General features: G+C 55.4%; 1 protein-coding gene across 2 annotated transcripts; it reads left to right on the forward strand.

Annotated features, from left to right (window-relative positions):
• The first annotated feature begins 1,618 nt into the window (after nucleotides 1-1,618).
• Nucleotides 1,619-9,941, forward strand: KLF6 (KLF transcription factor 6). 2 transcript variants are annotated; one of them, XM_072825943.1, is made up of 4 exons: nucleotides 1,619-2,008; nucleotides 5,053-5,626; nucleotides 7,038-7,161; nucleotides 8,020-9,941. In XM_072825943.1, the coding sequence occupies exons 1-4, from the start codon at nucleotides 1,907-1,909 to the stop codon at nucleotides 8,069-8,071; spliced, it is 852 nt and encodes a 283-aa protein (XP_072682044.1). In that variant the 5' UTR covers nucleotides 1,619-1,906; the 3' UTR covers nucleotides 8,072-9,941. The 2 variants fall into 2 exon arrangements, 1 of the variants encoding a protein (XP_072682044.1); XR_012031063.1 differs by having other exon boundaries at nucleotides 1,642-2,008; nucleotides 5,053-5,848; nucleotides 8,020-8,624.
• The last annotated feature ends 1,008 nt before the right edge of the window (nucleotides 9,942-10,949 follow it).

Here is a 10,949-nt window from a genome sequence, read left to right on the forward strand (position 1 = left end):
GGAATGCAGAAGAGGATGGAGGCAGGGGACGGAGGAGATTGGATGAGGGGCACAGAGGAAGATAGGTGAGGCGGGCAGGGAGGACGGATGAGGGGGGCAGAGGAGGATGGGTGAGGGGGACAGGGGAGGATGGGCGAGGGGGGCAGGGGAGGATGGGCGAGGGGGGCAGGGGAGGATGGGCAAGGGGGGCAGAGGAGGATGGGTGAGGGGGCAGGGAGGACGGATGAGGGAGCAGAAGAGGATGGGTGAGGGGAGTAGAGGAGGATGGGTGGGGGGGCAGGGAGGATGCACGGGGGCGGGGAGGATGGGCGAGGGGGGCAGAGAGGATGGATGACGGGGGGGGGGCTGAGGAGGATGGGCGAGGGGGACACGGGAGGATGCACGGGAGAGGGGGAAGCCCGAGGAGGATGCACTGGGGGCAGAGGAGGATGGAGGAGGGGGGCAGGGGAGGATGGGTGAGGGGGGCAGAGGGAATGGGCGAGGGGAGCAGAGGGGATGGGCGAGGGGGTCAGGGGAGGATGCATGGGAGGGGGGAGGCCGAGGAGGATGGGTGAGGGGGGCAGGGAGGACGGGTGAGGGGGGCAGAGGAAGATGGGTGAGGGGAGCAGAGGATGGATGAGGGGGGCCGAGGAGGATGCACGGGGGGGAGGGGGGGCAGAGGATGGGCGAGGGGAGCAGGGAGGATGGGCGAGGGGGTCAGGGGAGGATGCATGGGAGGGGGGAGGCCGAGGAGGATGGGTGAGGGGGGCAGGGAGGACGGGTGAGGGGGGCAGAGGAGGATGGGTGAGGGGAGCAGAGGATGGATGAGGGGGGCCGAGGAGGATGCACGGGGGGGGAGGGGGGGCAGAGGATGGGCGAGGGGAGCAGGGAGGATGGGCGAGGGAGGCAGGGGAGGATGCACGGGAGGGGGCAGGGGGCACGCACGGGGGGCGGGGCGGGTGCACGGCGGGGGCGGGGGCAGAGGATGCCAGGGCGGAGGCGAGGCCCGGGGCGGCCGCGGGGCGGGGGGACGGAGGGGCGTCCGGGGGCAGGGCCGGGGCTGGGGCCGGGGCCGGGGCCGGGGCCGGGGCCGGGGCCGGGGCCGGGGCGCGGAGGCCCGAGGGCGGCCGGCCGGGCAGCGCGGCGCACGGAGCGGCTCGGCGGGGGCACCGGGACCGGGACCGGGTCCGGGGGGCGGGGCGCGGAGCGTCCCGGGGCCTGGGTGACGCGGCCGGGGAGCGGGGAGCGGGAGCGGGGGGTCCGGGGTCCGGGGTCCGGGTCCGGGCCCGGGCGCGGGCGGAGGAGCGGCTCGGCCGGTCGGGCGGCCGCGGGCGCACTGAGCCGCTCGGCCCGCACCTCCCAGCGCCGACTCCTCCGGCGCGCGGCGGCCCGCGCCTTATATACCCTGCTAAAAATAGCCTGCGAGGACGCCGTCCAATCAGCGCCGCCTGAAGTTCGAATTGGGCCAATGGCCGGGCGGCTGACGGAGAGGCTCGGTCACGCCAGGCGGGGCCGCTGTGAGTCGCCGCCCGCCATTGGCCGGAGCTGACATCACCGGCGCGCGGCCCCCGGGCCGGGCGCAGCGTGATTGGGCGGCGCGCGGGGCGGGCATGGGCGAGTCACGTGGGGGGAGGGAGTGGGGGGAGCCGGGCGGGGAGGAGGGGGGAGGCTGGCAGCGGAGCTTTGAATAGGGAAGTTTTGCAGGGGTTACGTTTGCAGTCAGTCCGGTGTTTGCAAATATTGTGTGGGCTCGCGAGCGCGTCTCCGGGCTCCGGCAGGATCCGAACCCGCGGCGCCTCACTGCTGCGCGCTGAGTTTGCATGAAACTTTCCCCGGCGCTGCAGGCACGGCCGCTGCGCTCCCGGCTCCAGCCCGCACAGCTCCCTGCGTTCTCGGCGGCGGCGGGGACTGCCTCTTCCAGCCCGACATGGACGTACTGCCCATGTGCAGCATCTTCCAGGAGCTGCAGATCGTGCACGAGACCGGCTACTTCTCGGCGCTGCCCTCCCTGGAGGAGTACTGGCAACAGGTAAGCCGCGCTCGCGGGGCCAGGTGCCCGGGCCGCCAGCACCGTGCAAGCCCGCGCGGGCTGGATGCTCGGCGCTCCGGCGTGCGCGCTCCTCCTCCTCCTCCTCCTTCTCTTATTTTTCTTTTTTTTTGTTTGTTTGTTTTTTTTTTGTTTGTTTTTTGTTTTTTTTGTTTTTTGTTTTGGATGGTTTGCGTACATTTTGTTAAAAATAAAAAAAATAAAATAAATACATAAAATCCTGAGCCTGAGAACGAGCCTGTGCTGCGTGCGTGCGGGAGGCACCTGCGAGGAGCCGGGGACGGCGCGGAGCAGGGCTGTCACCGGAGCGCGGCGCGGCGGCCGGGGCCCGGGCTGCAGGGGCGCAGCCTCGGGAGGGCAGCCCCGGGCTCGCGGCTTCTGCCCTGGGCAGCCCTGGGCAGAACTTTGCTGCTCCCAGCAGCTCCACTCTCCGCCGCTGGAGCTGCTCCTGGGAGCCGCCGTACAGTGCCAAGGGTTTGTTGTTGCCTTTTTTTTTTTTTTTTCCGAAATGGAGAAATCGTTTGTGTTTTGCTTTTTTTTTTTTTTTTTTATGTTTGTACTGACAGTTTTTGTCCCCCCCCCCCCAATTAAAAATGTCACCAGTGAAATCTTTCCACCAGCTCGTTGTCCCTCCTGGGCCATTTCCAGTTTCTCCTTCCTCTTTGGAAATCCTTAAGATGTGTTTCGATCTGCCTTGTTTTTCTTTACCTGCGTCTTTTGTTGACCAGAAAGAGAGAGGAGGAAAAAAAAAAAAAAAGCCAACAATGTTTGCACAACCAGTGACTTCTCAGTCATATGACAATGAGCCGGTCCAAATTGCTTCAAGTCTGAGTTTGAGGAGAAGAGTCTCGGTTTCCGGCATGTTTTTTTTTTCCTGTTTTTTTCTTTTCTTTCTTTTTTTTTTCTTTTTCTTTTTCTTTTTCTTTTTTTTTAGTGGAACTGGAGTTTTTTGACATTGGACATTTAGGAAAGTTAACCTCTTCTCCCCCCCCACCTCCTCCCACTCCCCCAATTCGTGAGGATTGCCTGAAGGGAGAAGAGAGATTGTGACACTTGTCCCATTGTCTTTAAAAAGATAGAAGGAGGGGTCGGGGCTGTCTCCGTGCCCTGCCTGGCTGTTTGCTTTTTGTCACAAAGTGAATTAGCAGATCAAACATATTCTGTGCGTTTCAAAGCCTAGAAAGCTTTTAAAAGGGATGAAATGCAAAGTGTTGCAACCTTCACATGCCTGCTTAATTGTTCCAAGCCCGATCCTGCCTTCCTCTCCCCTCCCCCCCCTTCCTCCTAAAGAAGCTGCTCCCTAGGACGTGATTGAAATTGATCTAAGTAGTTTCCTTCGGGCATTTGGGATTTGGGCCCCAAGCCAGGCTGAGCTCCCGGTCGCCTCCGGAGCCTTTTAAACTCTCCAAGAGCTCCGTCTCGGTCCCCAGTGCTTATCAGCATAATGGAGATTTCAAATTAGCCAGATTATGAAAGTTTAACAGGATCGAGGCAAATGTGCTTTCCTTTCTCCTTGGCGCATCAGCAACGTACCTTGCCTGCCGCCGCTCCTCGGAACACTGCTTCTCGGAACCCTGTAGTGGGCACTGGAACTCAGATGTCTAATTTGAGGGCACAAGAGAGAAAACAATGATTGTCGTCCCCCCCCCGCCCCCCCCCCCGCTTGCTCACGCTCGCTGTGTGACGAGTCTGCGGGGAGGGGGACGGGGCTGTGCCGTATTCCGTAGCAGCAGGGCACAGTTGCTAAGTAAGCAAGCAAGCAGGAGCCCTTGGGGTCGGCTTTGCCAGTCCTGAAAACGATTTGCTGCAATGAGCCCAGTGCACTGTAGACATTTAAATCTGTCGAATTGCCGTGGTGTATAGACCAGCCTTATATGGACATGCAGGCAGTTGATCCTAGTAAAGATAAGGGCAGACACAATTTAATCCTAAAATGTTTCCTACCGTTTTTCTTTTCCAGTGGCTAGAAAGTTTGAGATGGTGGGGAGAGGGGATGCTGGTGTCTCGGCAGTTGTAGCTTCTTGAAAGGTTGGTTGTGCGGCTGGGGAGGGGGCACTGTCCATGACACTCTGCATGTATATTTGAACCGGGTCCTTTCTTGGCCGCTGGTCAGAATTTCAAAAAGGAAGTCTCCTTTGGCATTGCGTGAAAGAAACCGAGTGATGACTCATACAGTTGTACTCTTGGCCAGGAGATAAAGTTCTTGTCCACTGTGGGACTCCCAGCAGGGCCGGGGAGGAATTTCCCGTCCTGCATCGTTTACAATAGCAGATGGCCATTCTGGAAGGATTTCTGCACTCCTGTGGTCGAGGCTCTTGTTTTCCTCTCCCCACCGTGGAAGTCCTGAAAGTTGTGTGCGAGCAGGGCCCTGCTGCCCTGGGGAATGGCCTATCTTTGAAAGCCTCCTGGGTCGGGGCCCTACGGGAGCCGGGGCTGGTTTACCCGCCGCTCCCCGGGGTCCCTGAACACAGACCATCAGCTCGCTGCGTCCGCTCGCCGAGTGTGGCCCCGGGCTCCCGGCCCCCGTGTCTCTAAAGAAAGACCCATGCAATGTCACGGCACGTTGCCTCGCGTGCACCGCGGCCTCTCTGTCTCGTGCGCCACCGAGGAGGGTGGCCCGAGCCTTCCTTGATGCGCAGGGATGTCTCTCGAGACTGTCAGGTCATCTGCTTAAGCCTGTCTCGGGAGCACGTGCCTGAGGCCGGTGTTCCCTGTGTGGTTTACAGAAACTCGGTAGTCACGTCACTGCTGGTAACCAAGGCAAAGACAGCCCGGTGACCGGCAGCCCTTGTGGCCACTGGTCCGGCCTGCGGGGGCCCTTCTCCGGAAAGCGCCTCCATTCCTAGAAACCGCTTTCCCCTCGCTCTCCTAGAGACGCGATGGTGCAGCCAGCTCCACGGCCACAGTCTGTTTGCCCTTGATTCCTGCATGTTTTTGGAAATGTGCTTTTTTTTTTTTTTTTCTTTTCGGTTACACGGTTCGTTGTCATCACGATCACGTGTCTTCTTGTGGTTCCTTCCGCACAGACCTGCCTGGAGTTGGAACGCTACCTCCAGAGCGAACCCTGCTATGTGTCAGCCTCCGAAATCAAGTTCGACAGCCAGGAGGATCTGTGGACCAAAATCATCCTGGCTCGGGAGAAAAAGGAGGACCCGGACCTGAAGCTTTCCTCCAGCCCCCCCGAGGATGCTCTGAACAGCCCCGGCTTTGCTTACAACCTGGAGACCAACAGCCTGAACTCCGACGTGAGCAGCGAGTCCTCCGACAGCTCCGAGGAACTTTCTCCCACCACTAAATTTACCTCCGACCCCATTGGCGAAGTCTTAGTCAACTCGGGGACCCTGAGCTCGTCGGCCACCTCCACGCCCCCGTCGTCCCCGGAACTGAGCAGGGAGCCCTCTCACCTGTGGGGCTGCGTGCCCGGCGAGCTGCACCCCCCCGGGAAGGTGCGCGGAGGGACTGCGGGGAAGCCCGGTGACAAGGGCAGCGGGGACGCCTCCCCGGATGGCCGGAGGCGGGTGCATCGCTGCCACTTTAACGGCTGCAGGAAAGTTTACACCAAAAGCTCCCACTTGAAAGCACATCAGCGCACTCACACAGGTCAGTCCCTCCTGCGACGCGGGAGGTGGGCCGCTGGTGGGCGCCACTGCATCGCACCAGCCCTGGGAGGGGGCCGGGGCTCGGCCGGAGGCTGGCAGAGCAGACACATCCTCACCTCATGCTTCCCCAAAAGAGTTGGGTCTCTGGGGAGGACAGAGTAGGAGCTGAAAGACTGGACGTGTGTGCCCGGATCGGGTGAGACTTTCAGATTAAACAGACGAGGTAAATCCATTCTCCGCCCCCACCCCACCCCTCACTCACTCCGACCTTCCCGGGGATGGGATCGCCCGCGTGCCCGGGCATCACGTGGCGGGGACTTGCCTCCGGTTTTCTGTACTGGAACTCGAGGGTTGGGGGCGGGGGCGTCCGCGGGGCTGAGGGGTGGCAGCTGGACCCACGTGCTGGCCCCTGGCCGCTTCCCAGGAGCTTCCCCGTGTCTCCCGCGGCCTCTGTTTCTGATGCCAGTTTAAAAAACAAAAACAAACAAACAAACAACTTTGCGATCAAAGTGCACGACTGGGATGAAACCCCATTTGAAAGGACTGGGGTGGGTCAGATAAGGGAGCATGACCATGTGTTCTCTACGCCGGGCCAGCTGGGTGCAGAAGCCCAAAGTCCCCGGGGCACAGGGCAAGGGGGGCTCTGGCCGAGGGGGTCACCGTAAGTTCTGGCCTGCCCCAGGGCCGAGAGGGGACCCTGGAGCCCTCAGGTCAGGGTCCCCGGCGTTGCTGGCGTCAGGACCCCGGTCCCCGTCTGCCCCGACGGCTCGCTCGAGGACGGGCAGAGGCCAAATCTTGAATGGCCTCGGGTAGCACTTTTAGCTAAGTTCGTGTGTATCCTCTGACCGACCGGGATCAGTCAGTTTGGCCATTTGATTGTCATTTAGAAAGTGCTTTGAAGGCCTTCGGATGGGGTTTCCCAGAAACTCATGACCTCAGTTTTAGAGAAATGCCGTTTCCCGGAGGAAAGTACAAAGCCTCATTCCATAGGGAAGTGAGGAAGGAACAAAGTAAGTGCTTGAGAGAGACCGTTTCCATGGAGAAAGCAATAAAACCCTGCCCCCGCCAGGGCTGTGGGTCCAGTGGGCTGACACGTCACCTCAGAAGTATTTCGCCAGTCTGAGTATTTGTCATTCTTACGCTGTAACTCTGATTACTGGTCACGTGGGCCCTGCCCGGCCTGGGTCCCCTGCACAGCCCTCGGGGGCCCCAGGCCAGGTCAGGAAGGGACCCCGGGGTGTCCCCCAGAGTGCCCGCCCGGCCCTTCACTGGGGCGTGACACGGGGGGCCGAGGCCGGGCCCCCAAGCTCGCGGATGAGTCCACTTTGTCCAGCTGCTTCCCCGTCCTGTCCCTGCACACCTCCTCCTCCTCAGCGAAGTCACGGTGTGCCTGTCGTGTGCTCTCTTCCCAGGAGAAAAGCCTTACAGATGCTCATGGGAAGGGTGTGAGTGGCGTTTTGCAAGAAGCGATGAGTTAACCAGACACTTCAGAAAGCACACTGGTGCCAAGCCTTTTAAATGTTCTCACTGTGACAGGTACGTGCACAAAGCGTAGGGGCGCCGAATGCCGTCCCCGGAGAGGCACAGGCCTGCAGTGAGGAAGGCAGGGTGGCCCGTCCCATGCCCGCACGCCTCTTCTCGGCCTTGGACTTTTTGAGAGAGTCTGTAATCTGCCAGCTGCCCCAGTTAGGGAGACCTGTGCTCTGTGTGCGTGAGACTACAGGCATTTCCTTCATATTTTCAGAAGGCTGGCTTTCAGTCCTTCCAATGGTTGAATGATGAGGTCAGGCGAAATTCTCCTGAAAGCTGATTGGCGTCCTCGATGTATATTCCCATCAGCTAGAATTTTCCTGCCCCAGAAAACCGACTGGCCAGCTGGCTGGGACTCGGAGCAGACCTCCCTTCCCTTGGAGAGGGGTTGGGGTTAGGAAGCATAGGCCAGGGGTCTGTAACCTCTGTGAAAGCCATAGAGTCTCACCTTCCCTTCTAGAGGGAATGCGGTTGGGGAGGACAGGCCAGGGGAGTCTGTAACCTCCATGAAGGCCATTGAGTCCCACCTTCCCTCTGAAGGGATTGGGGTCGGGGCGCTCAGGCCGGAGGGGTCTGTAACCTCCCTGAAGGCCATGGAGTCCCACCTTTCCTTCTAGAGGGGTTGGGGTTAGGAAGCACAGGCCAGGGGGTCTGTAACCTCCCTGAAGGCCACGGAGTCCCACGTTCCCTTCTAGAGGGGTTGGGGTCAGGGCATGCAGGCCAGAGGGTCTGTAACCTCCCTGAAGGCCATGGAGTCCCACCTTCCCTCTGGAGGGGTTGGGGGTGGAGGAGCGCAGGCCACGGGGTCTGTAACCTCTGTGAAGGCGGGAGACCTAACGTGTGGGATGCCTCTTTGCCCTGCAGGTGTTTCTCCAGGTCTGACCACCTGGCCCTCCACATGAAGAGGCACCTGTGAGGGAGCAGAGCAGCGAATCCTGCGGGCTAAAAGGCTTCCGGGCTGAGAGACAGCCGTGGAAGGAGGGTGCGCGTTCCAGCCAAAGCATGCCATTTTCGCACCCCACCCAGTTTGCCTCCAGGACCTCTACTTGGAAGGTCTTTCGAGGGCGAAAACCGTCGTGTCGGAGCGGCAGAGCACCCGCGGCGTGTGGTGTTTGGGTGGCCCTGGACTCGCCACTGGTACCCATCTCCCGAGTGCTCCCTAAGCCTTTGCCGTGAGCATGTGCACTGAGAATGCTAATGGTCGGGTGTCCTGTATGTGGAGGATCTGTGAGTTAGTGACTGAGTGATGGAGGCAGAGTCTTTCCCCTTGCAGGAGCAAGCCTGCGAGAGGCAGCACGCGCGGAGTTTGAATGTTTTGTGTGTGAGGAGTAAACCACGAGATGAGATGACCACCAATCATTTCCCGGGGGGTGGGGTCTGCGCCTTAGGAAAAGAAAAAAAAGAAGAAGAAGAAGAAGAAAAAAAAAAAAAGAAGGGAAACCATGGAGGGCGGGAGTGGGTGGTCGAGACCCCCCGGAGTGGCGAATGGGTGTGGGGAGGGGAGCCCCTCCCCGTGTGAGAGAACTTTCGGTGTCTGGTGCAGCTACGAGAGAAAAAAAAAAAAACAAAAAAACAAACAAAAAAAACGTGCAATGTGTCAAGTAGCTTGTTTACTTGCTACAACAGAGCTCATTTGTTACCCGTTGTATAAGCTGTGTATTTACAAATATAACACATTGATAACTTTTCCTTATAAGACAAAAAGTAATGCATGGTCTGGGGAACTATCTGCTTTCCATTCTTAAAAATCAGGACAACGATGTTAATTCCAGTTACTGAGCAGCTAAGATAGGATTGGTCAAATTGGGTGATCCCTAGCCATCTGGGCCTGGCAATACACAATCCCCCCCCCTCAGCCCCCCGCCCCCGTCGATTTTGTAACACTCCCCCTTTCAGAAAGGTGTTGTGCAGCATAGGATTATTTTTTAAATGATTCTGAATTTGAATTACCTTTTTGGAGAATTTCGTGATGCCCTTTGAAGACGTGGGGCATATGTTGGGTATCAAGAATGCTAGGGCTGGGAATTGCTAGTCTAATGTTACATTAGACTGAGATCCTAAAATTTTTCTCAGTTGGGTGGATAAAACCACTAAAGCTTAGAAACTGTTTTCTCATGCAGCTAAGTTTCTCTTATTTATGCCTTGAGGACTAATTTCTGGTTTTCTAGCTGTTAATGCACTGTAGATTTTAATAATGGTGCCTTATGCAAGTGGCCCCTTCTGCGGGGGTCTCATACAGGGGTATGGGTGATGCATGCTTTATTAAGGCTCTTTTTTCACCTGGCATTGTACTGTATCAATATATAATACAGAAAAAAAAAATCTCTTTAAAGTCCTCCTTCACAAAGACAAATAAAGAGATGAAACTCCCCAAACAAGTCAGTATTTACTTGCTATTTTAGACAACTTGACTGTCAGTGTTAAAAGTGGAAAACATACGATAATTGGAAAATCGGATCATTTCTGCCACCATGAGACTTTCACATAGACTTTGCACAACAATTGTATAGATCACACACCGGCTGTATTTAATATGTAACGTTCTCACACATATTAAAGATACAGAAGTATAAAAAATAAAACAATGTTAATGTATTTGCTTAAAAGGCACAAGTTCCACATATCTATCTAGCTATCTGTCGGTAATACAGAAAGTATATTACTTTTTTTAAAAAAGTGGGCGGAATTCTTGTGTATGTATATGTGTGTGTATAGTATGTGTACGTGTGTGTGTGTGTATATATATACATATATAGATAATATATAAATATTTTTTTAAGGAAAAATGAGAATGTTTAGATAACAAAATTCCACAGCCTGTGAAGAAATATTTCAGAATGGCCATAAAGGAGGTAAAAATGAAAACCATAACTTTTATAAAGGCTTTATCTGTGATTTAATGATTTGCTACAGATCCTTGGCATCCAATTTATTCCAGACCGCTGGCTTTGCTCATCCTTATTGGCAGGTCCAGAACAGGGGACCTTTGGCCATTCAGAAGCGGCACGAAGGGAATACTAGCCCACTAATTGGTCTCAGACACACGAAGGTTTTGATTTTGAATTTCAGCCTTATTAGAACATCTAACCTAAGAGTAAGCTAATCACAGGGATTCTTTTTTAGAATACTTTTTATGCAGATGAAGCTATTTTTTCCAGCACATAGAATCTTCCAGTTTTTCCAACGAGTAATTTCCCCGAATTGGCATACCGCAGCATGGACAGCTGATATTTTATCCAGCTGCTGGCTTGTGGGTGTGGATCTTTTCTTTATATATATATATATATATATATATGTGTGTGTGTGTGTATATATATATATATATATATACACACACACACACATATGAGTCTGGGCTGGTATTTTGTTTGATCTTCCTGGAAATGAGCAATGATGAAAGCTCACATAACTGGTCTTGGGTAGTTTTGTTTTGTTTTGTTTTTTAAATCTGGGCTGATGAATACACTTACCTGAAGAACTCATTTCATTTTGCTGAGGGGAAAATGCACTTTTCTTTTGGCGATTCCAAATCCAGGCATTTGATTTGCTGGGTTTTGGGAAACTCCTTTATTTGGCCGTGCTGTGTTGCTTAGCCATAACAATTCCATTAAGCAAGAAGGTAAACAAAAGACAAAAAAGGAAAAAAAAAAAAAAAAAAAAAACCACAACAACTTGCACTGGCTTGTCTCACTTATGAAACACCATGAAGTTGTTTGATTGGGTGGGGCTGGGTGCCATGTGTGTCAATGCCTGTAATTTTCATAATAAGCAAGTACATAAAGAATTACATTCTG

Source organism: Canis lupus, chromosome 5, assembly GCF_048164855.1.
Source record: "Canis lupus baileyi chromosome 5, mCanLup2.hap1, whole genome shotgun sequence".
NCBI lineage: Eukaryota > Metazoa > Chordata > Mammalia > Carnivora > Canidae > Canis > Canis lupus.

Bases quoted from the DNA above. Each gene is read 5' to 3' on its own strand.
- KLF6 (XM_072825943.1), top strand. From the start codon at position 1,907: ATGGACGTACTGCCCATGTGCAGCATCTTCCAGGAGCTGCAGATCGTG. The intron at 5,627-7,037 runs GTCAGTCCCTCC...CTCTCTTCCCAG, and splicing joins ACATCAGCGCACTCACACAG to GAGAAAAGCCTTACAGATGC. The intron at 7,162-8,019 runs GTACGTGCACAA...TTTGCCCTGCAG, and splicing joins AAATGTTCTCACTGTGACAG to GTGTTTCTCCAGGTCTGACC.